This window comes from Pongo pygmaeus, chromosome 3, assembly GCF_028885625.2.
Source record: "Pongo pygmaeus isolate AG05252 chromosome 3, NHGRI_mPonPyg2-v2.0_pri, whole genome shotgun sequence".
Classification (NCBI taxonomy): domain Eukaryota; kingdom Metazoa; phylum Chordata; class Mammalia; order Primates; family Hominidae; genus Pongo; species Pongo pygmaeus.
The window spans coordinates 87,245,893-87,271,713 of NC_072376.2; the positions used below are offsets into that span (position 1 = coordinate 87,245,893).

Below are 25,821 nucleotides of genomic sequence, written 5' to 3' on the forward strand. Positions count from 1 at the left end.
CTGCTCGACGTTCAGAGTGTGCATTTTCACTACCTTCTGTCTCTGCTGTCTCACTTCACTTCCTCATTTTCCTCCATTATCCAGGTTGAGCACCTCAGGCCTCCTCTCTCCCTGATCTCTCCACTGTCACTTCTGCATGGATGACTCATGACTTTCAGTGTCATCTGTGTGCTGATAACACTGAGATGTAAAATTCTCCCCCTGTTTTGCTTCACTGAACTATAGACATGTATAGCCAGCTGTCAGCCAATTCATCATCTCCACTGGGTGGCTCATAGGCATCTCACACTTAATATGTCTAAGGCGAATTATTGATTTCCTCAACTCTCAGCCTGTGCCCCTTGATCATTTCCTGTCTTCTTTCAATTCTTCAGGCCAAACCCTCGAAGTAATCCTAGACTCCTTTCTTTCTCACATACTGTATATCCAGTCCATGAGATCTGGGCTGATCGCCTCCCATTCCTCTGTCATCTTTCAAATGTGTCACTTTAATATTCCTGCAACTGATCTCACTATTCACTGCACCCTTGTCGGGCAGATCTTTTCAAAACTCAGAACAGACTCCACTATTCGTCCGCTCTCACATTTCAGTCACTCCCCGCTCTGAATCAGAGTAAAAGCCAAAGTCTGTACCATGCCTACAAAGCTCAGCAGGTCATAGGACCTCTACCCTCACCTCTTCCACTCTCACCCTCAGACACACTGGCAGTCTTACTGCTTCTTGAACATATCAGAGATACTCCTGTCTCAGGGATTTTGCACTTACCATCCCCCCTATCTAGAACATTCTCCCTCCAGATCTTCAAAGGCTCCCTCCTTTTCATCAGTCAGGATTCTGTTTACCTCTCACCTCCTCAGCAAGCCTTTACTCACTCCCCCATCTGAAATAGTAAACCCCATCACTACTGATCCCTTTCCCTACTTAATTTTTCTTTTTACTTAACCATTTTCTGACATCATCTGATTTATTTGATAAGTTAGTGTCTGTTTTCTGCCACTAGACAGAGTCAGTGTCTGTTTTCATGCCACCATGAAAGCAAGGACCTTGTTTGCAAATAGGAAGATATGGGCTACACCCCGAACCGCTAGAACAGAGCCCAACACATGGTAGACCTTCAATAACATTTGTTAAATACATGAATAAAAGAGCCAATCAACCAATATTAGGGAAGTTATTAGATCTCCCTGAGCCTTAATCCTATCATCAGTAAAATGGGATAGGGATAGTATTCACATAATGGGGTTATTGGAAGGTTCAGGTAAGATAATAAATTTATAGCATATGGCTATTGAGCAATAGCTCAATCAATGGCTATGGTTGCTACTTTACTATTATTTACTGTTATTACTATTCTGCTGGTGTGATTATCATTGTTATTATTTTATTTATCATATTGAAGAATGCCCATCATCTTCAACAAATATTTATTGAGCTTCTACTATGAGCCAGGCATCTGGTTAAATACTAGGGATATAGCCATGAGTAATACAGTCACTTCACTCATGGACATTACAATGTAGTGTGCACATGGCACATGGCATAGTGAGTAACCTAGTTTGGGTCCCAAGCTACATGGAGGGAGACACTGTAGATGTAGGAAGGATGACTTCAGGACAAGCATTAGAGAACCCTAGGGATCAGCCTAAGACAATTGGTTTACTTTCTAGGCCATTTATAGTCACCAAAGGCTTTTGATCAGGGGAAGAACATATTGAGAATCATATTTTAAAACTATTCAACTGGTGGGAATATGTATGTCAAGTTGCAGGGAGTTCAGATTTGGAACCATGTATGCCAGTTTATAACTGTTTTCTGGTTTGTCATTGTCATGCACTGATAGTAGGCACGTCACTTAACTACTCTAACTTAAAAGGCTCTTGGTTGTAAACTGAATACAAGAGAAGCAGTCTCTCAGGTCCTTTTGGCTTTTCATACTATGGTAATTATTTATTACAATTATCCTTTACAGAAGACATGAGGTTCATGGTCGTATGAGGCGTACTGAGAATATGTATGTTCCAAGAATTGGGCTAGCGACTGACACAGGTAGCCCTCATCTGATCCTCAGAATGTTCCAGTGGCGTGAGCTCAGCAGTATCTGTTTTACAGGTGACAAAACAAGTCCAGAGAGACTAAGTGACTGACTCAAATACTCACTTGAGTGACCAGACCAGGATTGAAATCCAGTTCCCCTGACAGATCCGAAGCCAAGTGTTCTTTTCACAATGTCCATCCTACCTGAATTAGTAGAAACACAGAGTTGGGGAAGAACTGATGGGCTTCAGCATTACTGTAGAAATGAGCTAGATGGGCTAGTTGCCATATGTTGCCAGCTGGGTCCCAGGGGTGGAGCTGCCCAGTGGGAGGGGAAGCAGATGGTGGTAGCAGCCATGCAAAATTGGCTGTGCAGAAGAAGAGTTTTGATTGATTTTCATTTTTTGGCTTTTGTTTGGCTCTTAAAGGAAGAGAGAAAGACGTGATGTGTTAAATTTGGGTCATTTTGTTTTATTAAATCAGATCTTTTCAAGGATGAAAACTATGACTACAGTGTGTGTTTGACTCCCTGAACAACATTGAATGGTGCTATGAACAATTTGGTGCTCAGTACATGCTTGAGGGATTAACTGACATTGCAAAACAAGTAATATTCAAAACATCATCAGTTCTTGCATATGCAAACTTTAAAATTATAGTTACTGTGCTTGTTGCAAAGTGGATATTCTCTTTTGTCTGTAAAATCCATGTGTCCACCGGTCTTTCACTATCCTATTATTTTCACTATAAAGAGAAGCACACACAACCGTGAAAATTGGTGAAGACCATTGAACATTAAATTGCTGATCTGAACCCTAGTATTTATTCAGTATGAGCTATGCCAATAAATACCTTTAAATAAAGGGCACTAAGTAGGCACAGACATCTAGACATCTCTATGTCCATACCTGCAAGGGACTTTCAGCTCTACAAGACACCCATAAACCTTAGATTTGAAAAAAGAATCAACTTGTAGAAAAGATGAAACAATAATTTTAAAAGAATTTTAAATTCTAAAATACCTAGAAAATTTCAGAAGCGAAAAAATATATATTGTAGTAAGTTAATGACCATCATGTTTAACTGACATATGAAAAATAGGTTAAAGGGGAAAACAATTATTTAATTTAAAAAAAAAACATAGGTGTGAGAAGACCATGTTAAAGAATGGTAAACATTTACTGGTCAGATTCTTTTAAAATGGCCAGAATGTATCAGAAAGCAATAATCCTAACAAGTATGGTATCTTAGGCTCAGCTTTACAAATGTTAGATCATTGTATATGCCCAGGCCTGGTCCTCTTACGGTGAGTGCCACCACCATCTTTTCAGTTCTCTCTCTCCCACTCCCTAGCTCCCCTCTGTTACTGAGTACTGTTGATTTTGAACTCTTGGTAGCTCTCAAATTCATCTACTTCTCTTCATTTTTATCTCAGAGCTCCCATAATCCCACCGCAATAGCCTCCCAACTGCCCCTCATTTCCCCCCCTGCACCCATCTCCCTACTCCCTGTTGTCCACACAGCAGCCAGAGTGATAATTAAACACAAATCTGATCAAGGCTCACATAACCTTACTACCACAAACATCTCAGCCCCTGGGGGCACTCCACTGCTTTTAGGGTGAAGTCCACACACCTTCACTTTATGTGGGCTCCACTTGTCACCCCAGTGTCATCCCACAACCCTCCCCTCGCTCTCTGCACCACCCACACTGGCTGTCTCTCAGTTCCATGAACGCCTGTGTCTCCCTCTTGACTTAGGGCCTTGACTCACTTAGACGCTACCTGGGACTTTCTCACAACCCATCACTTCACCTGGTTAATTCCAGCTCATTCCTCAGGTCTCAGATCAAATAGCACCTGGTCAGAAGATCTCTTATGGGGCCCCCTGTCCAGTGTTGGCCTCCCAGTTACAAATTGTCACAAGTCAATTGCATCTCTTCTTCACAGCATGTGATTATATATTTTTCTTGTGTTTCTTTATTCATTGTCTTCACTGCTTTTAAAGTACCTGAGGGAAGGTCCTTGTCTATTTTGGCTCACAGATATATTCCCAGCACCTAACAGTGTCTGGCTCAGTGTAGGTTTTCAATAAATGTCCAATGAATCAATCAATCAATCAATCAATGGTTTTTGGTGACAATATCAATTTTTAGACAATAAATTCACATATTGTTAGCCTCATTAATCCTGAGCTTTGAAATGAGAATGAAGAAAAATTGACCATCCTCACTGTGTCTGCAAAGACATCCCCTCGGATGCCTTTAAGCAGTGTAGCTGTCTAAAGGACTTTCTGCTGTCCACACCAAGCCCACCCCACCTCTATTCTCACCATTCTGACTCCCTTCTTTCGTTTTCCCATAGACTCCAGGGCTGCCAACGCTATGGGTTGTTATAAACTCTCACTCATATTTTCTTCTTTTGTGCCCAGTTCTTTTTTTTTTTCTTTCCAACTTTTATTTCAGTTTTGGAGGGTACATGTGCAGGTCTGTTACATGGGTAAATTGTGTGTCATGCAGGTTTGTTGTACAGATTATTTTGTTACTGAGGTAATAAGCATAGTGCCCTATAGTTAGTTTTTTTTATCCTCACCCTCCTCCCACCCTCCACCCTCAAGTAGGTCCCTATGTCTGTTGTTCCCTTCTTTGTGTCTATGTATACTCAAGGTTTACCTTCCTCCTAAGTCAGAACATGCAGTGTTTGGTTTTCTGTTCCTGCATTAATTTGCTTAGGCTAATGGCCTCCAGCTCCATCCATGTTGCCGCAAAGGGCAGGATTTCATTCCTTTTGTGGCTGAATAGTATTCCGTAGTGTATATATACCACATTTTCTTTATCCAATCCACCATTGGTGGGAATTTAGGTAGATTCCATGTCTTTGCTATTGTGAATAGTGCTGTGATGAACATACATGTGCAAGTGTCTTCATGGTGGAACTATTTATTTTCCTTTGGGTATATACTCAATAATGAGATTACTGGGTCAAATGGTAATTCTGTTTCAAGCTCTTTGAGAAATCTCCAAACTGCTTTCCACAGTGGCTGAACTAATTTGAATTCCACCAGCAGTGTATAAGCATTCCCTTTTCTCTGCAACCTCACCAGTGTCTATCTTCAACTTTTTAATAATAGCCATTCTGACTGATGTGAGATGGTATCTCATCGTGGTTTTGACTTGCATTTCTCTAATGATTAGTGGTGTTGAGCACTTTTTCATATACTTGTTGTTTGCCTATTCTTTAAACTTAGTTTAAACCTCAAAGTTTCCTAAAACCAGATAAACTCCCATAAGGGGCTCCAACTGTCAGATTTTATTTTAAGTAAAAATTATTCTGAATTATTGTCTCTTCTTCTTATATTTCTCCTTTGGCTCACTTTTACTACCTAAATCTTAATCTGGTTTTCAAATATTTCCAAAATATCTTTTGAGATATACATGTCAAGGTAATAAAATCAGCTATTTACTATCTATTTAGTTTGTCATGTAGTAGCAATATAACTCTATCACATGTTTTAATTGTCCCAATGTCACCTTTTATTACATTTGGGAAGTTTTTGCCTTTATGGAGCAATTTTCTTTTTCTGTTTCAAATGCTTTCACCAATTGCATATGATGAAAGTGGCTGTGGAAATGCTTCACTGAGAAAGTGGGATTTAACTTATAAACACAGCTGATACCATTAATATGCCAGGATATGGATATGCTTGATTCCATACCCTGACTGAACCCTTACTCTAATCTTCCAACTTAAAAAAGCATGCCTTTTTAGTTACAAAATAATTTGGCAGGGAAATGAGAATGGATCAACACCCTCCCATCATCTTTATCAGAAAGGTTCTAAAAATCTCATTTCAGAGAGTCAAGTCAGGAATATTGCATTAGGAGTGCATAAAATAGATGCTAACTTAATATTGTCCTCAGCATGCTTTGTTCCCCCTCAGGTCCTAGGAGAGAAAAATATTGGCCAAAAGAGATGATATTTTATTTAACAGTATAATGCTTTTATTGTCAGACTCATGGCCTTCAAGGGGTAGACCAGAGGCTCAAAGATGAAGGCAAATTTATGTTAAAATTATAAAATCTCAGTAGGTCCATGGATGTGGGCCATCAAAAACACTTTGCCATATTTCCATGTGGAGAAATCATGGAGTCATTTCAAAGACAGGCTCTAGGAAGGCAAGAATGTTAGCAACAGCACAAGCTTTGGCATCAGACTGCCTGGTTCAAATCTCACCAGTGCTATTTGCTAAATGGGAGAATTGAGCAAGTTTATTTATCACAGGTGTTCCATTTTCCTCATCTATATGATGAGGATAATTATAGTACTGTACCTGTTTTACAGGATTCTAATTAGGGTTAAATGAGACAAGTATATAAAGTGCCTCTTACATAGTAAGCACTACATAAACGTTAGCTATTATTATTACAGTTGGGTCCTTAATTCTCAATGTGGATACCAACCAGCAAGAGTTTTGACTCTTCTAGACTCTGATTATCTTAACTTGAAGAATTAGAATGTTTGTAAAAACACTTTAAGATTCCCAAAGTGATTATTACTGTGAATATTAGGTAATAAAAGTTCACTTAAGTACCTGCCTACAGCATAATACAGAAAAGCATAGTCCAAAAAGTATAAAGGAGAAAAATAGCTATGTTCACATCTGAAATAATAACAGTTTCAGAAAACTTGGAAAATCCAAAGAAAAGTGTTAAAGAGTCCAAACAACTGAAGATTTCTAGCTAAGAGAAAGGCAATCTTGGGGCGTTGGGGAAAAAAAGGCTGAGCTGCAGGATTTAGCCTGGGTCCTATCTGTCCCCAAGGTTGAACAGTTGAGACCTAGAAGTTGTACTCTTCCCTTACCTTGCATCAAAGTTGGAAATTATTTTTCTTTCCCATGTTTTTAACTCCAAAACTTTGAATTCCTGAGTCTGGGGGAAATTAACACTTGGTAAATACAGTATTCAAAAGCAAGTTCCTGGCCAAGTGCGGTGGCTCACGCCTGTAATCCCAGCACTTTGGGAGGCCAAGACGGGCAGATCACGAGGTCAGGAGATCAAGACCATCCTGGCTAACACGGTGAAACCCTGTCTCTACTAAAAAATACCAAAAATTAGCCTGGCGTGGTGGCGGGCACCTGTAGTCCCAGCTACTCCGGAGGCTGAGGCAGGAGAATGGCGTGAACCTGGGAGGCGGAGCTTGCGCCACTGCACACTCCAGCCTGGGCGGCAGAGCGAGACTCCTTCAAAAAAAAAAAACAAACAGCAAGTTCCTGCATGGCCTTGCTGATTAATGACATGGAGTAAGGCTAAATTTAGCTAGTGGTTCCTAGGAGGTCCCTGAGTCCTTGGGACTGTAGTAATTATATTGATGTCACTGCCCTTGGTCAAGGTGTCAGGATAGGTAACCTGAAACTGAAACTACGACTCTCTGTTCCCTGCCCATATTCTGTGATTAAAAAAGATAAACTTGCACACTCCTTGGCAACCAGAATTAGGACTTTGTCCTGGGCTCTTAGAAGTTCTTCCTTCTTGCTTATGTCCTCTGAACCAAGAAAATACCAGTGTGGAAGCTCTCACTTGCCAAGGTTGGTGAACCCCACAAGGATCTGAGCCTTCACCTTAGCAGACTGGATGATTTTTCCCAAGGACATATGCAAACTTTTCTCGTTTATTTTTCCCTTTAGTTTTTTGTTTGTTTGTTTTCTTTGAGACTGAGTTTCGCTCACTCTCGTCGCCCAGGCTGGACTGCGATGGCTTGATTTCGGCTCACTGCAAACTCCACCTCCTGGGTTCAAGTGATTCTCCTGCCTCAGCTCCTGAATAGCTGGAATTACAGGTGTCCGCCACCACGCCCCGCTAATTATTGTATTTTTAGTACAAAGTTTCACCATGTTGGCCAGGTTGGTCTCAAACTCCTGACCTCAGGTGATCCACCCACCTTGGCCTCCCAAATGCTGGGATTACAGGTGTAAGCCACTGTTCCCAGCCCCTTTATTTTATCCATGGTCATGCCTTGTTTTCATCATTGAAATACTAAAGAGATAGAGAAGAGGGTAACAACAACAGCAACAACAAAAAGCTCTTCTCTCTCATTGTTCATGGAGATGCTGGCACCTACTGAGCAAGATGGTGGCATGCTTCCTGCAGTCCATATTCACCCCTCTAAGCTTCATTCACAGAGATGACCTAGGAGTTGAGATTCCCCAGCCTGGCCTCTGATGTTCCTCATTCCTGGCACACTCCTTTTGATCTGGGGAGCACCGTTAGCACAACTGAATGAGGGGATTGATCCCAGACACTTAGCTGGAGTTGCTGTGTGTTAATCGATTGTTCTAAGGTGGAAGACAGCTGCTTTGCCTTGAGAAAAGGCAATGAAGAATCTCTCTCATTATTCTTAGAAAACCACTATAGTTCACATTATAGATGTCAAAAGACAGCTGAGATTGAACAACCTGAACACACAGTTAAAATAAATTCCAAGTGGAAAAGAGGCTTCATTCGTGTGGGAAAAGATTGTAATTCTAAGTGAAGTGAAGAAACTTTAAAACCATGGTAACCAAGAACTGTGCCGTCATGTGTGCCTGGTTTGCATTAATTGCAAATGTGCGCTCCCCAGGTTCTTAAAATACAGCTGATGTGCCCCCATGAGAGAGAAATGAAGGAAGAGGAAACAAGCACTGGACTTGTGCAAGTGCAAGTATTTTATTATCTCAACCAAGATGAATATTTCTAGCATACATTTTTAACTACAAGCTTTAGGTAGGTAACATCCTTTTAGATAAAAGTGAAGCCGGTCTCTAAACCAGGTCTTCTGATGACATGAAGTGGAAACATATAGATGTTGGGATCCTACCCCACAGTTTGAATCCCAATTCTGCCCACTAACTAGCATGTAGATAAGAGTATAAACATGAGGTAAAACATTCCAGCTGTGATAATACTTGGCTAATTTGTATAAAGTTTACCTCTGCCACTCTGTGTAAACAAATGACTAGCAACTTAATGATGTAAAGATTTTGAGAGAGGAGTAATGGGGAAAAGGACTAATTTACTAATTTACAGAGACAAGCTTAGGTTGTGTTAATTAAAAATACTTCTTTAGCATACTTTTATGCAAGCTGTTTTCCTTAGAAAGACGCTTTCTTTTTGCAACATAACTACTAATAAAGTTCAGGTTTTTAAAAAATAGCTGTGCTTCAGAAGAAATCAGAGTTATTTTGTGAATCACTTACTTTGGGCCTAGACAAATAATAAAGTATAATGTGGTATACCTGGCTTTAAGAGACTTTCAGTCTAGAGAGTAGACAGAACGTATTCTCATAAAGCCACTGGTATTACAGTGTATTTCATACATCTATGTCTTATATGTACAATATGAATAACCACCCACAGCTACATATGGCAGTATCAGTTACATACTAAAATAAATTTAATAAATTGTCCCATACAAAATAAAACAGCAAATGTCTAGAAAAAGAAGACTCAAGATAGTGACTGTCATCGGGGATGAGTTCCAAGAGAAGGTTGGACTTGAGAAGGATTTTGCATAAAAGGTGCATCCTTATTCCCAAAGCACTTCCATGGTCCCTGCTCACCAAACTATCAAGCCCAAACACCATGATCCCTGGCTTTCAGAGTTTTTATGATTTGGTCCTGAGTACTCAACCATTTACATGATCTCGTTAATTTCCATTACGCCTTCTTATATAGCCTGTGGTCCTCATTTTGTCACTTGGTCAGTCCTGCAGCATTTCAGTCTCCTAATCCATAAAATGAAGACACTGGCCTCTACAAAGATCTCAACAGCCCCCTTTGTTCATGCTAATTTACAAAGAATTTGATCTTCCCAGTAGCCCTATGAGATGGAGAGGACAGGGATTAGCCCATTTTTTAGATAAGAACACCAGTCAAGGTGCTCTGTCTTCAAGCCCAGTGCAAACCCTTCAAGCCCATAAATGTTGCATGTCTGCCCTCCTCCGAGGTGGTTCCTGCCTTGATCCTCCATTGCTGTCTGTCCAAGTCCTGCCCCATCCATCAGAGAACAGCTTCATTCCCAACTCTTTCCAAGACTGCTCCAGACTTTACAGGCCCACCCCCCTTAGGCACCATTCCACCCACAGGCAGAAATACAGAGACTGGCACTACTTACCTCTCTTACCTCCCTGCCTGCCTATCCCATCCAATCCTGCACACCCCAGAATGGTTCCAAGGGCCTGACACTTCTCCCCGCCATGGAGTGGTGAAACCTCAGGGGCCCTGCCTATTGGGTCTCTACACCGCACACTGTCCTGGCTTAAGGTGAGCCCATGGAGCTCATTCAGGAGAGGCTTGTAGGGTGGATTTGGGGTAAGAGGGAGGAGACAAGATGTGCTTCCCCTGGCATGGGGTAGAATGGAAAGAAGAATGGGCATGAAATCCAAGCAGACAAGGCCAGAAGACAAAGAGACTTCCAATAATGGTAAAATTAAGATCTACCTAGGTTGCAGTGTCTAAGAACTAAGGTTTTCTTTTCTCACTTTCTCTCCATCTCACAAACTATACCCCACCCCCACTACCACCCCACTAGAAACAAACTGCAGTTACCATGTACCCTGGGTTATTTAACACACTGAAATGAACAGCATTTGGCAGGATTCTGAGCAGTTATTTTGCACCACAGCACACACTAGAAACCATTGACCTGAATGATCTAAGGTTGCTGTTCTAGAACTGTTGTCTGCTTCTAACTAGCCCTCTTCCCAATTAATTTGAATTATTGAGCTTCATTCTTCCTTCACCAGTATGTACAAGAGGACCCAAGCCATCACACAGCCTAAGGCAGGCCCTGATTCCTGGGCAGCTAACAGAAAGCAGACAGAGGGTGTACCAGAGCTGTAGGTTTTATTTAAAAACAGTTGAGGATTTAGTACTAGAGCCCAGAGTGGCAGGAAAGCCTAGTGGGTAACACATGGACTCTCGAACCTGTGCTTGTATCCCAGTTCTTCTACTTAGCAGTTCTGTGGCTTTGGGTCCTTAGCAGCTCTGTGACTCAGTTTCCCCAACTGTAAAATGGAGATAACAAGAATACCTACTTTCTCATGAGGATTAAATGAACTGAAATAAGTGAAGCTCATAGAACAGTCCCTGGCACACAGTAAGTAACAGGAAAGTGTTAGTTGCTATTATTTTTGTTGTTGTTGATTTCTCTTGCTATTACTGCTGTTCTTTGGAGGAAGGAGACATGATCTGATGCTCTTGCTGTGAAAATGAAGAGCCTAGCATAATAAATAGAGATTCAGCACACACAGAGTTCTAACTGTCAAGCCCTCACCAGTCGCCCACTTCCCTCCTCCAGCACATCCGCAGACACATGCTTTTAAAGAGAAAGAATTCCTCTGAGACAAAATGTTCCTTTCCTCTTGGTGACCTTGACTGAAGGAGCTGCCGCACACTCTGAAGTGGCCACCTGCTCCTCTTCTCCAATTCTTACCTAATCTCTGGACCAGGAAGTGGAAAGAAAAGAGCAAGAATATTGAAAAACAGTCAAGAGATTTGTTAAAGACTCTTCTCAAAACAGATCAGAGGCATGCACACATACTCAGGAACTTGGTCAAGTATTTACATGCACCTTCTAAATAAGCTGACTGGTGAATTTTCAAGGAGAATGTAGCTCAGGAGTCATCTATGGATAGCAGTGAGACACTCACCTCTTTTTCACCTCTGGAAACTTTCCACCATCACCTCCTCCACCCCTAGCTCTCTCAGAGTAACAACAACTTCTTTAAAGAGCCCAGCAAAGTTCTTTCTTCAGAGGTTGTTTGGGTTCATCCCATCATGTCCTAATATTTACATTTTGGATACAATTGGTGAATATTAATATTTCTTCCAAAGAGCTCAAATAAAATGTTTATTTCATGTTTAAAGTGAAATAAAAAGAAAATCCCTCAATGAGAAGAGTCCCTAGAGGAACATTTGAGGTTTGAGAACATTGCTAAGCCCAGTAATATAGAAGGACCCTTTTGGTCAAGTGAAAGGCAGGAGGTTTGGACATGAACAGAACCCCTTCTGAGTGTGTGATCAAGAAAAGGTGCCCATGTGTGTGGCGTGCCAGCCCATGGGGATGTGTGAGTGTGGGGAGAGAGACTGTTAAACGATGCCACAGTTTATTCCTGGACTGCCTCAGGGTATAGAACAGAGCTAAAGCAGGGAAAGGAATACCCCCGAAGGCAGCCTCCTTCCTCAGGGTTGTAGGGGAGTGGAGTAGTGGCCGACCAGGCTGACCAGGAGTTTACTGTGGCTGCTTCAAGGATGTTATCTGACTCTATTTAGACAATTATTCCTTGGTATGGTTTGGCTGTGTGTCCCCACCCAAATCTCACCTTGAATTGTAATAATCGCCATGTGTCATGGGAGGGACCCAGTGGGAGGTAATGGAATCATGGGAGCGAGTTTTACCCATGCTGTTCTCGTGATAGTGAAGATCTGATGGTTTTATAAAAGGAAGTTACCCTGCCCATGCTCTCTTGCCTGCCACCATGTAAGACGTGCCTTTCACCTTCCATCATGATTGTGAGGCCTCCCCAGCCATGTGGAACTGTGAGTCCATTAAACCTTTTTTTATATATAAATTACTCAGTCTTGAGTATGCCTTTGTTAGCAGCATGAGAATGGACTAATTCATTCCTAAAAGAACTCTCCTCCAACTAACCACCTTGGTCACTGATGGGGACTTTCAAGTGCACAGTGAGAAGGGCAGGGGGCTGGGGAGGTGGGATCATAGATGTAGTCATAGGAGTAGGTACTCAGGTAAGAACTGGAGTAGGTGATTCCAAGGTGAATAGGTGGTGAGTCAGCTGTGTGGAAACTTTCTTAGCACAATGATTAGGGTAAAAAAAATTTCTGGTAATCTTTTTTAAGCTTAAAAGTATATTTGTTTATTCAACATTAAATACATGAGTTAAGTACCCACTGTGGGCCAAAGATGGTGCCTTAAGCTAACAGTGCACAAAGAAATGGGAAGAGATGCAAGATGGCCATGAATAGAAATGACCTAGAGAAGCACATAAACATAATACAGAATGCTTGAAAGGAATTAATGCTGAGATCTGAGAACACACAGCAACACTGTAATTTACTCAGGGGTGTCAGGGAAAACGGCTCAGAAGAGTTGTTATTTAGCTAGATAGTGAAGAAGAACAGGAGCTGGCCAGGCTAAAAAAAGTTAATGATTAAAAATGCAAAACCAGGATTAAATAGTACTGGGTCCAAATGATAGTTCAATCGTTTACCACATGTAAAGCCTTAATCTCTCTGAGCCTTAACTTCCTCATCTATAAAATGGGAATAATTCTGCCCACCTTGTAAAGAGAATTAAATAAGATGATAGCTGTACAGTTTTGTGCATAGTCTCAGCCCAAAGTAATCACCTGCAAATGGTAGCTATAGTTATTCTTTAGCCCATTTATTCTGGTCCTGGGCCATTAAAAAAAAGTGGCAAAATGCAACCCTGAGGAATTCCAGACTTCAGGGAGGCCCAAAATTCAAAGAGGTTTTGGTTCACAGGCCTTCACCAGCCCTCTGGATAGGCAGAACATGTTGGTAGAGTGAAACGTGCTAGCACAGTGGAATATTCTTGTATCTGGGATTATAAAATATATAGATAAGTTTCCTGCAGTTCTTAATTTCTGCCCATTCCAGGGCTTTATAACATGAGTCACACCCAGTCTCTAACTCGCAAATCCCAATAAGGAAGAAATGAAATGCCAGCCACCTTCCCCGTGTCTTCACTCCCAGTGGACTGCCCGTCTGTGTCCCACACCTTCCTCATAAGGCAGAGGCTCCCCTGCCCCCAGCCACACCTTCCTCATTTTTTCTGTCCCTTCCTCATATTGAAAAATGTAAGAGGAGGAGGAGGAGGGGAATTCCAGTTTAGTTTAAACAGAACTCAGGGGGAAATGGCATTTGTTTTCACAAGGAGGAAATAAAGCCTTTTCAGTCACCCTATAAAGTTGCGCTAACATGGGCTCAGCAACCCCTTCATGTTCTCAAACTGTGATGCCCTCAGGTGTGGAACTTCCCAGGGCTGATGTTACCAGCTGCTTCTGAAAGCAGCCACTGCTGTGGAGGTAACAGCAAGCTCGGGATACAAGATCTCCTAGGCTCAGGGCCAGATAAAGGTTTTCTGCTTTTGGAGGACTCTTGTTCCCATGGCTGGCATCCACTGAGAAGAGCCAGTGGGTAACAAAATAGTTAATACAGTGGTTCAAATATTTAATTACTATCTGTTTTATCTTATACCATTTGGCCTTATATTGGGCTGTACAAACTCTTAGAAGTGCCCCTTTGCCCAGGTGCCCTCAAGGGCCCATCAGGAGGAAAATAACTGGCTAATTCCAGCTCTGGTCATATAGGCTATCTTCTGTGGACATGGAAGGGTGACATGGAAGAGCCCCATTTGAAGACTGGGGGTACACTTGGAGCTAGAGAGCCACCCATCATATGGAGGAGAAGTGGTCACTCTATCACTTACAATCAAAAAAAAAAAAAAAAGATCGCGCTTTAGTTGGAGAACCTGCCTGATTTATCTTTAGAAAGAGGTGGTATATAAATAAATTCAGTAAATCACAAAGTTGGAGGGGACCCAACTGCTTAAAGTTAGAGAAGAATCTTTGAAAAAAGGCCAAACCTGTGATTTCCTAAATTAAACTATCCCTGGAGCAAGAAAGAAGAGTCTTGCAAAAAAAATCAGCTATATTCATTCTTTTCTTCCATTTTTTAAAAGGAGAAATTAAAAGGTCAGTTTTTTACACTGCTCTTAATTGCAATGACTGTATCTTTTTGAATCTTAAAATACTCCCATCACCTTACCCTATGGTTATAACCCTCCTTTCATAAGCTGTTAAAAGAGCTATTACGAGGCTTCAGTGAACTTTGAATTGTTCTAATTTCAACACAGTTTAGAGGCCAAGAAACCAAGAGGAGCCTTTCAAAGTAGGAGTGGAGGTTTTCCATAAGGGGAACTGACCTCGGACTTTCTCTGCTTGACCCAGTCTGCACATTTGAGCATTCAGTGCCATAATTCTGTCTTTACAATAGTAAAAAGGGAAAGAGAATTATTCTGATAATTATATTAATCTGGCTCAAAATGATTCCAGGAGCAGGATCTGTGAGTGTTCACAAGCTTGTAAGCTCTGAAACGGTTGAATATGATCAGTCTTTGCAGACACAACAAGCTCTGGTCTTAGTCTTAATGTTAGCAATGATTTTTTTTGGTCTCTCTTTTAGAAATTATAACCAGCAGGAGCATGGATGTCTGATGTAGCATTCTTTCATCCAAAGCTTTTGAGAAGTTACTAAAGAATTAACAAGTGGACTGATTTGCTTCTTAACTGTGCTACAATTCTTCTGGTGGGAAGGCTAATAAAACGAACAGTAACAAGAGCCGTTCATACCAGCAGACAAAAATAAATAAATAAAAGAAGAGATACTAAAATAATCTACAGTGATAAATCTCCAAAAAAAGGGGGAGATTTATCACTTTTGAGACCTGTACACAAGAGATGAGAATTGGTCCAGGATCATATATTTGCATAGCTCTTTAGATTGGTGCACCTGGCATCTCATTTAATCCCCTTAAAATCATGCAAGATGCATAGAACACTCTTATTCCTCTGTCTCAGCAGGCAAGTAGTATAAGAGTCGTCAGGGTTAAGTAAATAGTTCATGGTCACACAGCTACTAATGGTTGAACCACACTTGAATCCACATATTCAGACTCCACATCTCTTGTGCTCTTTGCAGTGTGTTTAAGAGTCCCATTCATTTGTTGAAGTACTAGTAAATAATTTCCCAGTTGCCTAAAAGAGTAAATGGGGTCCCTAACACCAGCTTTAGCGCTGAAAACTCACTTTAAGTATTAGGGGACAAGAGCCCAGTTGATTCTTGCCATTTTTAAAGTGAAATAAAACTGAAGTATATTCATTATTAATGCAAAGCTCACACAAAAAGCATGTTGTGCTTCAAAGTAGTATTTGGAGGAGGTGTGGCTATCCTTACAAGGGTACATGCTCAAAGAGTTTTTTTAAACTGCCCATTAATAGTTGCTTTTGGAACCAGATTTCAAACTACAGAATAAAATATTCACGTGACTTTATATTGCACCAAGATATTTCTACAAACAAAAAATAGTGTTACCTATCAGACCTGACCTTATTCTATATATCAAACTTCACTTTATTCTCTATAAAACCAAGTTTACTATTCAAGAATGAAAACTGAACATATTTCCCACAGAGGAATGTTTTAAAATGCTTTGACTTGATTGCCTCATTAAAATTAGTGCATTTCCTACCAAGACGACCCTTTTGAAGTGGATACTGCCAATATTTTTATGAAAAAACCAACCACATTACTTTGCATTGACCTTTGAATAAAACATCCTAAGTCTCTCAATATTTCACAAGTAATAGAAAGATGAGGCAGAGTCCATAAAAGAAGAAAATAGGACATCAAGAAATCTAAAACCCACTACCCCTGCAAACAACAGCAGCAGCATCAACAACAGATTGATGTCATTCTTAAAAAGATAATCAAAATATGACTAAGTACTCCTCTCTAAACTCCAGGCCAGCCAAAAAGTCTTGATAAATATTGACCATTTACCCAATTTCACCTCCATAAAAAGTGTTTTGGTAACAGAATTAAAATCTTGGGTTTTATTCTAGCTGTGAATGTCATGTAGAATGATCTGAGGTAGCTTTTTCCCCTTTCAGAGAAAAGATGGGGTACTATGCACGCCAAAGTCACATGGTGCCCCATATCCTCATGTATCTTCTTTTCTGTGCCCTTCCTCCTTCACAGGCAGCATCGCCGCCATTACCGTGACAGTCATTGCCGTGGTGCTGCTGGTGTTTGGAGTTGCAGCCTACCTAAAAATCAGGTGAGACGCAGCTTACTCTTAAAAAAAGGGATTCTGTTTTGTTGGGCTCTGGGCTGAGCGCTGTTTTGCTGGATACTTGTTCCTTAATAGGTATCTTAGCCCTTAGAAATATTGGCAGAGAAGTGAAAAATGGCGGGTGTACTCCTACTCCGCACAACACAGGTATAGACGTACAGTATCTGAACCTTGGCAAAGTAGAAGAAGCAAGCTGAGATATACAGCATGATGATGCAATGGAACAAGAATTAACGTGGCGTCGGGAGACTGAAGCCTAGACTCCCTGCCCCGAATGTACCTCATTAGCCTGGGAAAGCCACTTGCCTCCTAAAGCTCACCTATTCTCATCTGTGAAAGAGGGTAGAAGGGTGGGATCGATGGTTCCTACATTCTGATATTCTGAATACTGAACTGTGGATTTGTACCCAATCTGTTAATGAGGTTTTCATTGATTCCAATGCAAAATGTAAAAAATATAAGGAAGGTGTGGCATTTCCTATAAAACTGTTTTTTCCCCTGAGATTATGTCTTTATATTTTTGGCTTTAAAATATCTTTTTTCTATGAAATGAAGAGATAGCAACTGAGATTTTACTTTCTTTAGCCTAATAGGAAGTGGCAATACTCTGTGAGTCCTCCATTTTTGTTTTCTATTGCTCTGTGAAATCAAGTCTCAACACCACGTTACTCACAGTCTCTGAGTGTCCTTCCAGCTGTAAAATGCCAGATGGCAAACGACAGTCTTATTTCCCAGTCTGTGCAGTGCCCATAACAAAGGACAGAAAGACACAAGCTGCATGGTGAGCACACTCACCCTTGACCTCCAATTTGTTCTCCTCCCAGGAGCCAGAACCATTTCTAGGCAAGCTCCTCTGCCCTGTCATTCCCTTCCTGAAAAACCCCAGTGGCTCCACTTGCACTGAGAATTAAATTGTAACTCCTCAGCGTGGCCCTCAGTCATCCTGGACCGTGCCTGCCTCCCCTTTTCCAATCATCACATCCCTCTCTCCCTCTGAAGCCCTGAGCTCCAGTTACTCCAGCTCCCTCCAATTCTTAGGACACACCAGGTTCTGTCCTTCCTTCCCCAGACCCTGGAATCTTGCTACTTCCTCCATGAGATGCTTGTCTTCTAGCTCCTTCTCATGCTGTGTACATTGACTTTCATCTCACTTCCTTTGAGAGATGTCCTTTCCAGTTTAGAGCCCCTGTTATTTACTCTCTTAGTGCCTTGTTAAGTCCCTCCTGGATGTGACCACTGTCTATTATTTTATTTTATTGCTATCATTTTGTTTTTGTATATGTGTTGCTTGTTTATTGTCTCTTTTCCCCACAAAAAGTGTAAGGTCCTTGAGGACCTGGATTTGTCTGTGAGGACACTGCTAGGGACCAAGACGGTGCTTGATATATTGAACAAATGAGCAGTGAACCATAAGGACATACAATCCCATGGGCACTGGGACGCACACACACAGACACCCCTGACTTGTCCCCCAAGCAGCCATGTTTCTTCCTCAAGAGGCTGTGCCACCCTGTCCTTCCCTCCTGCCTTTGACCCCACGTGGAGCTCATGGATATGATTCCTCATCTCAGAACACATATCCACTCTGCTGCTGCCTCCTCTCATCCCCACTCGCCACCCAGACACACCCAGTGCCCACTGGGAGCGCTTCCCTCCTCCTTCCCTTTTATCTCCCTCCATCTTGTGTTCTAAATGTGCATCAAATCAATCTTGATAATGTCAAGTATGAGAGTGCCTTGTAGTATCACCTGCATCTACAATACAAAGAACAGGAAAGCCAGGTTTTAAAGAGAAATTGGAATTAAAGGGCCCGCATGACCTGTTTCTAATAAAACATTTTATAAAAGCATCCAGAAGTTTCCCCCAGATTTAAAAAAAATATTTCTCTTCATTAAGTCTGCATGTCTTTGAGCACTAAACTTAATTTTATAAATTATATCTTACTGAATGATACCTTTTTCCATCTGGTTTAATTATTAGTTTATTGCTGCAGATACACCGTATTTTAATTACGAGTTAAATTGGCTTTTATGAACTACTCTGGGAACCTCGTTTCCATTTTATAACAAAGTATCTGTTGAAAAATATGTTCTGCCCCTCCTTCCCAAAAAGGAACTTACACATAAATTTTAGAGTCATTTTAGAATCACCAATGGTGAGTTCCTAATGGGCTACATTATCACAAATATGACCTTCACTGAAGTGTGGAGTGAAATAGAAACACTTCCTTCTTGCTACACACTTCCCCAAAACGGTGCTGAAATAACTGGAAGGACTCTTCCTCTTCACTTTGGCAAGAATTCAAGTTTACCACCTCTAAACCCACACTGGCTATAGGCAGGCAGTCTAAAACAGTGATTAACAATTCAGACTCCAGAAGCAGGGAGACCTCAGTTCAAATCCTGGCTCTACTACTTCCAGCACTGTGACCTGGGCATGTCACAGAGCACTACTAACCCTCATTTCCCTCACCTGTAAAATAAGGGCAGTAGTTTCTGCCTTGTAGCGTTGTTTGGAAGCAAGTACATAGCACTGCCAACATCATCATCATCATCAAAGTGGTAGACTGGAAGGAGCCCCGGGAAGACAGTCCTTGATAGATAGCTGTAGAGCGTCAGCCATGTGGCAGGCCACATCAGTGATGTGACACAGTTCTGCCATCACAGTACTTACCATGTTTGGAAAATTTTGTTAGCAGGCCATTACAATTTGCTCTGATGAGTGCTGATTAAAATTTTATTTTAAGCTATATTTTCCCCAGGCGTTCAGAGCACCAGATAAATTAAGTAAATGATTAAATTGAATAAATCATTATTCTTCTTCCCCATACAGCTTCTGTCTCCTAAGTGTAGTAAGATCCACAGTGGCATAAATATAAGGTTGCTATTTATCTATTATGCTACTTAAGTTTAAGCACTATAAACTTAAGAATGGATACAGTTATTAGACCCTTAAGGGGTTTCAGAAACCCCCTAAGGAAAGCCCCTTTCTACTTCTCTATTAATTATTTCAGTAAAATGATAACATAAGGAGATTAATCGTTGTTATGGATCTTAAGGCTATGCTAAAACCCCTTCAACTGTTATTTTGCCAGGTTGTCGGAAAGCCCCATTAATTATTCATCAAAAATACTTTAATTGACGTGTGTGTGTGTGCATGTATGTTCCTAAGGATAGGCTTTGCTTTGGTTGGGAACTTACTCTTCTTTGTTCATCCCAGATTTTTAAAAACAATAACATAACAAAAGATCTGTTTTCTGTGGTCTTTTAGCTTGTTTGGCTGGAGCAGCGAGTGACTAAAATCACAACCCATAGGGAGCCATTAGCTTCTGACCTGCAACCATGGGATATGGCCCTGGCCCAGCCAAGTTCTCTGCAAATGCAAGGGGAGAATCTGCTTGAAAAGGCAGCCTCATGATCAGAAAAATAGAATGCTTGGCAAGCTCTGCTAACAGTGGGTGGGGACTTTTCACCTTTCTTCCCAAATCCTCATTTCCTCTAAAGGCATTGTAAACTTAAGAGCCATCTGCTTTTCACGCTCCCTTTCTCCAGGGACCCATGACGCCTAGTTTTGTCACAATGACACCTGCCTGGAGAACCACATCTTTTTGTAACCTGAGCCACTTTTGGATGTGACTTATAAAATGAACTGCCCTGAACCCAGGGCCCTTCTTTGTTTATGACCCCACCTTTTAACCAGCAGCAGTGTGGTATGGAGGGAAGAATGTGAGCTTTGCAGTCAAGTTTAATGCTGACTCTTCTACTTAGTATTTAGGCGGCCTTGGGCAAATTATTAACTCCTTGATCCTCAATTTCTTCAATCTGCAAAAAATAGAGTTAATAATATGTATCTTTCAAGGTTGTTTTAAACACGAAATGAAGTAGTGAATGCAGAGTAACTGGAGAGACTAACATGGTGACTAAGAACATGCACTCTGGGGCAAGTTTTCTTTTTTTGAGTCAGAGCCTCGCTCTGTCGCCCGGGCTGGAGTGCAGTGGCGTGATCTCGGCTCACTGCAATCTCCACCTCCCGGGTTCAAGCAGTTCTCCTGCCTCAGCCTCCTGAGTAGCTGGGACTACAGGCACACGCCACCACACCCGGCTAATTTTTGTATTTTTAGTAGAGACAGGGTTTCACCATGTTGACCAGGATGGTCTCGCTCTTCTGACCTGGTGATCTGCCCACCTTGGCCTTCCAAAGTGCTGGGATTACAGGCGTGGGCCATCGCGCCCAGCCTGGGGCAAGTTTCTTAATCACTCTGTGCTCAGTTTCTTCATGTAAAATGAGACTATAATAATAATAGTACCTAACTCAAGATTGTTACAAAGATTAAATCATGATACATATAAACATTCAGTGCCTGGTACGAGGTGAGGATGATGGAAGGGCAATTACTGTTACTGCTGTAGTTGTTAGAACAGTGCTTAGCAAATAGGGACTCAGTAAACTGGTAACCACCAACACATAGGCTGTGAGGTTGGGAGCACAGTCTCCATCTTACCATTTCCATTCAGTAGGCGTAGGGATTCAAAGGAGAGGGGAGAGAAGGAGGAGGAAGATGGCACAGCAGCTCATTTCCTAATTGAATATTGATATGGCGGTCTTCCATGTTCCAGTTTGGCAGTTTCGTTAGTGCTATTCTGAAACGCCTGTGAAGTTGCATCCATGTTACACATTTATAAATGGAAACTATCTCTGAGAAGTCTTTATGCCAGGGCTTGTTTGCAACTTCAAAAGAAAGCAAAGGCCCTGTCTGCCTTTTGCAGAAGTATCTTTAATTAATGATGATTGAAGAATGAGATAAGTCCATTTTGATTTGTTTAAGTTGGCTCAAAACTGTTCAGCCAAGACATAATCTCCCTGCACGGGAGACCGTATCTGCTAAGACCGGTGATGTGGATGTTGCTGTAATTAGGTGTGCTGGTGACCCAGACAGACTACATGGGGTGTTCTCTTCACAAAAATAAATGCAATCTTGATTTATAGACACAACAGGACCTGTCTTTTAAGATGTCTTGTTAGAAGTCACCTATTTTGCCTTGTGTCTTCTAGTGATTGCATGTTGTACAATTGGATTCCTTCTCGTTGTTAGAGTAGGCCCAGCCAGCCATAAAGGCCAAGATCTTCTAGAATTTGTTATACACAGTTGACTTTTTCAGGTCACCTTTTGGAGTTCTGTAGGTCTTGTTTACTCAATTTTCTCCCTCAGTGGTTCTTAAACTTTAATGTGCATAAGAATCAATGGAAGAGTTTATTAAAAACACAGTTTCTGGCTGGGTGCGGTGGCTCACGCCTGTAATCCCAGCACTTTGGGAGGCCGAGGCAGGCGGATCACGAGGTCAGGAGATCGAGACCATCCTGGCTAACACGGTGAAACCCTGTCTCTACTAAAAATACAAAAAAAATTAGCCGGCCGTGGTGGCGGGCACCTGTAGTCCCAGCTACTCGGGAGGCTGAGGCAGGAGAATGGCATGAACCCGGGATGTGGAGCTTGCAGTGAGCCGAAATCATACCACTGCACTCCAGCCTGCGTGACACAGCGAGAAAAAAAAAACAAAAAACGGTTTCCTGGGTCTCATCCCCATAGATTCAGATTCAGTAGGTCCAGGTGGGGCCCTTGCATTTACATTTCTAACTAGCTCAAAGATGATGCCAGTGCTGCTGGTCCAAGGATCACACTTTGAGTAGCCCTGTTTTACCCACTTTTAACACTCCAGTAGCCCTGTTTTACCCATTTCTAACACTCCAAACACACTCTCTGCTGTAGAGTTTCCCAGATAGATTGCCCTGTTGTTTCATATTTCAGATAGATTGCCCTGTTTCAGATATATTGCCTTTGTAATTTTGAACATGCTGATCCCTCTGTGAGAGGTGTTTGGTTCACCCCTTTCTCAATCTGGCTAATTTCAAGTTGTCCAGCTCAAGAGAGACCTCCTTTGGGAAGCCTTCATCCACCTTTCCATACTGAGTTCCTTGCTGTGCATGCTTCCCTCATACCATGTGCTTCCCTGTACTGAAATCAGTGCATTCTCTACCAGTTTCCTCCACTAAAACAATATCAAGTCCCTGGCAGTACCTGACATATAGTAGTTGCTTAATGAACATTTATTGGATGAGTTCATGGTTCTGAATAGGAAAGTTTGGGGGTGCAGCAATAACATTTGTTTACTCCCAATCTAGAAGAACCAGGGTTTGGGGAAGGGGAAGCCATGGGAATCTGTTAAACTACACAGAATTTTACTAGCTACCTCGTGACACTGAACTAGTTTACAAATAAACAGATGTGCCAATGTGTAGACTTTTTCTGTGATGATAGTCTGCCAATAGTATGCCATCTGGCAGATAATTTTTTAAATAAACAAATACGACCTGCCCCTTCAAAGCAAAGGTAATTATTTCAAGATATGCTTGAAAGTAACAGCTTTTTAAAAGAAACCCAGAGTCTAGAAAAAAGGATTTTAAAAATAAATATTTGGAAATAGTCCCATCAGTGAGATTTTTGTTAGAAAGATGGAACTGATAGGATTCCTGAGTTGTGATACTCACTCTGCCACTAACTTGCTGTTGTAACTTTGGGTGAATAAAATAAATTGTAATGATTTCAGTTTTCTTAGCCCCAAAATTGTGGCTCACAATATTAATTTCTTAGTTTTGACAAATGTACCACAATTATGTATCAACATTAGTAGAAGCTGGATGAAGAGTATATGGGAAATCTTTGTACTATCTTTGCAACTTTTCTCTAAATCTAAAATCATTCCAACATACAAAGTTTATTTTTTTAAAATTATGACTCAGTAGCTACCACAAGGATTATTGTTTGCTTTTGCCTCAGGGCCTCTGTACTTGCTGCTCCCTCTGTCTACATGGTATCCCTCGGTCATCCACATGCCTCATCCCTCATCTCCTCTATGTGTCTGCTCAAATGATGTCTTAGTGAGACCTTCCTGATAACCGTATTCAGAATTACAGTCCCCACCTCCTATTGGGAACTCCTCACCACCCACTTCTTCTATTTGTTTTCTCCATGGACTTAATAACATTCACCATGTTATTATTTGTATATTATTTATTGTGTCTCCCCATGTAGAATGTAAGCTCCCTAAGGACAGGGATTTTGATCTGTTCAGTTTATTAAGGTATCAACCAGGTGCTAGAGTAGGGCCTGATAGATGGTAAGTTTTCAATGAATACTTAAAGAAGCCAGGCAAGAAATGATAATCAGAAAAAAAGAAGAAACAATGGAAACAATAAAAAGGAGACAGTGACAGCTGCATCAAACAGTTTTGTTAATGGACGACAAGAGTCTAAGGCTTAATTACTCACGGCTAATGAACTGAAAGTTCAGCTGCATTTTTCCAGCACTAAGCCATGTCTTAATCATCTTTGTATCCTTCCATATTTCTTCATATCCTTAGCACATGGTAAGCACTAATGATTGAATGGCAAGACTTGCTTGTCTAAAGAGGAGAGGGCTTTGTGGGGCATAGTCATAAATAAAGGAGGAGACTTGTGGAGAACTGGGGCTGACCCTTGTAAAGGACAAGGTGTTTCCTAAAATATGTTTTGTTTCAACACAAGAAAAAGGACACTTCACTCATTTTCAAAGACAATAGAGTTTCATTAAGTATTGATGCTACAGTTATCTTTAAAATAGGTACCATTTTGCAGTGTTGGAGAATACCTCAAGCCACAAATGTCACCACATCATTTACCATTTGTCACCAATAAGTGGTCACCAAGTAGGGGCAGGGAGTAGGGAGTGCTGCTTTCTATTAGGGAAAAGCCACTAGAGAAAGAGAGCAATGAGGGAAGAGTTTAAAAGAAATCGTTCTTCATTTTCCCCCCTCGGGTTTTAATTTGCTTACTGCACCATATGATACAGTAGAATCACAATGACAATAAGCACAGTGCCATTGATTAACAGGGGCTGTGAGCACTGTGCTAAGGGCCTTAAAGCCACATCATCGCATGCTAGTCCAGCCATAATTCTCTTTTCCCTTCCTATGTTTAAAGTCAAAACAGTGACTTTGACCATCAATATTCCTTATGGGATGTTTTCATTTTTCCAATTATACTATACAGTGAATTTCCATGGGCCATATTAATCCTAGCTAGTATTAGCCAAACCCCATAGACCCTCCATATACGCTATTTATGCTGCTGGATATAAGCAGTTATCATCAAATATTTATAAAATGACCATTATATCAACAGCAACATATTAGGTGTTTCAGGTAGTTAGAAGAAAAGTAGAACATAGTCTGCCCTCAAGAAGTTTACCATCTAAGCGGAGCCAAGACACAGCAAAGAGAAAACATGGCTATATTGAATCAGTGCCAGTCTTTATTAAGACTTTTAGTAAATAAAATTGCTTTGACCTCACAATGACATCATTCATCCCCATTGCTGTTCAGGTTGAAATTAGATGAAGCAATATTGCCTTATAAAGCAAGCAAAGAGACCTTGGTTTCATTAGCAGCACTACCGTTAAATAACATTGACAAAGTCGCCTAAATTCCTTGGGTCCCACTTTACTTATCTTGGGAATGGGAGTTGCTTTGTTTTTTGGTTTCTGATTGTCTTTTTTTTTTTAACCTCATACACTATGCAAATACCAATCTGAAAACCTCCCCGTTTCCATCCAAAATGTGCCATGATTTAAGAGGTTCTGACCTAGAGAGAAAGTTTAACATGCTCACTAATTATTGTCCTCTTATCACACGTACAAAAAATGTGTTTGTCTTACTCTTACTACAATACTATCCAATTTGTCCAAACCTGGCTGGAATCCCAGTACACCCAATTTTTCCTGTTTAAGCTCGTTAATGTGGTAAATAAGCCCTATGGGTTCAG

General features: G+C 41.1%; 1 protein-coding gene across 3 annotated transcripts in view; it reads left to right on the forward strand.

Annotated features, from left to right (window-relative positions):
* The window catches only part of PARM1 (prostate androgen-regulated mucin-like protein 1), a 119,223-nt gene that overhangs the window by 86,132 nt on the left and 7,270 nt on the right, over window positions 1-25,821 (forward strand). For all 3 annotated transcript variants that reach the window (XM_054485123.2, XM_054485122.2, XM_054485124.2), the window contains one exon: window positions 16,872-16,950. In XM_054485123.2, the coding sequence (XP_054341098.1) occupies window positions 16,872-16,950 (79 nt within the window). The remainder of the gene's footprint in view (window positions 1-16,871; window positions 16,951-25,821) is intronic.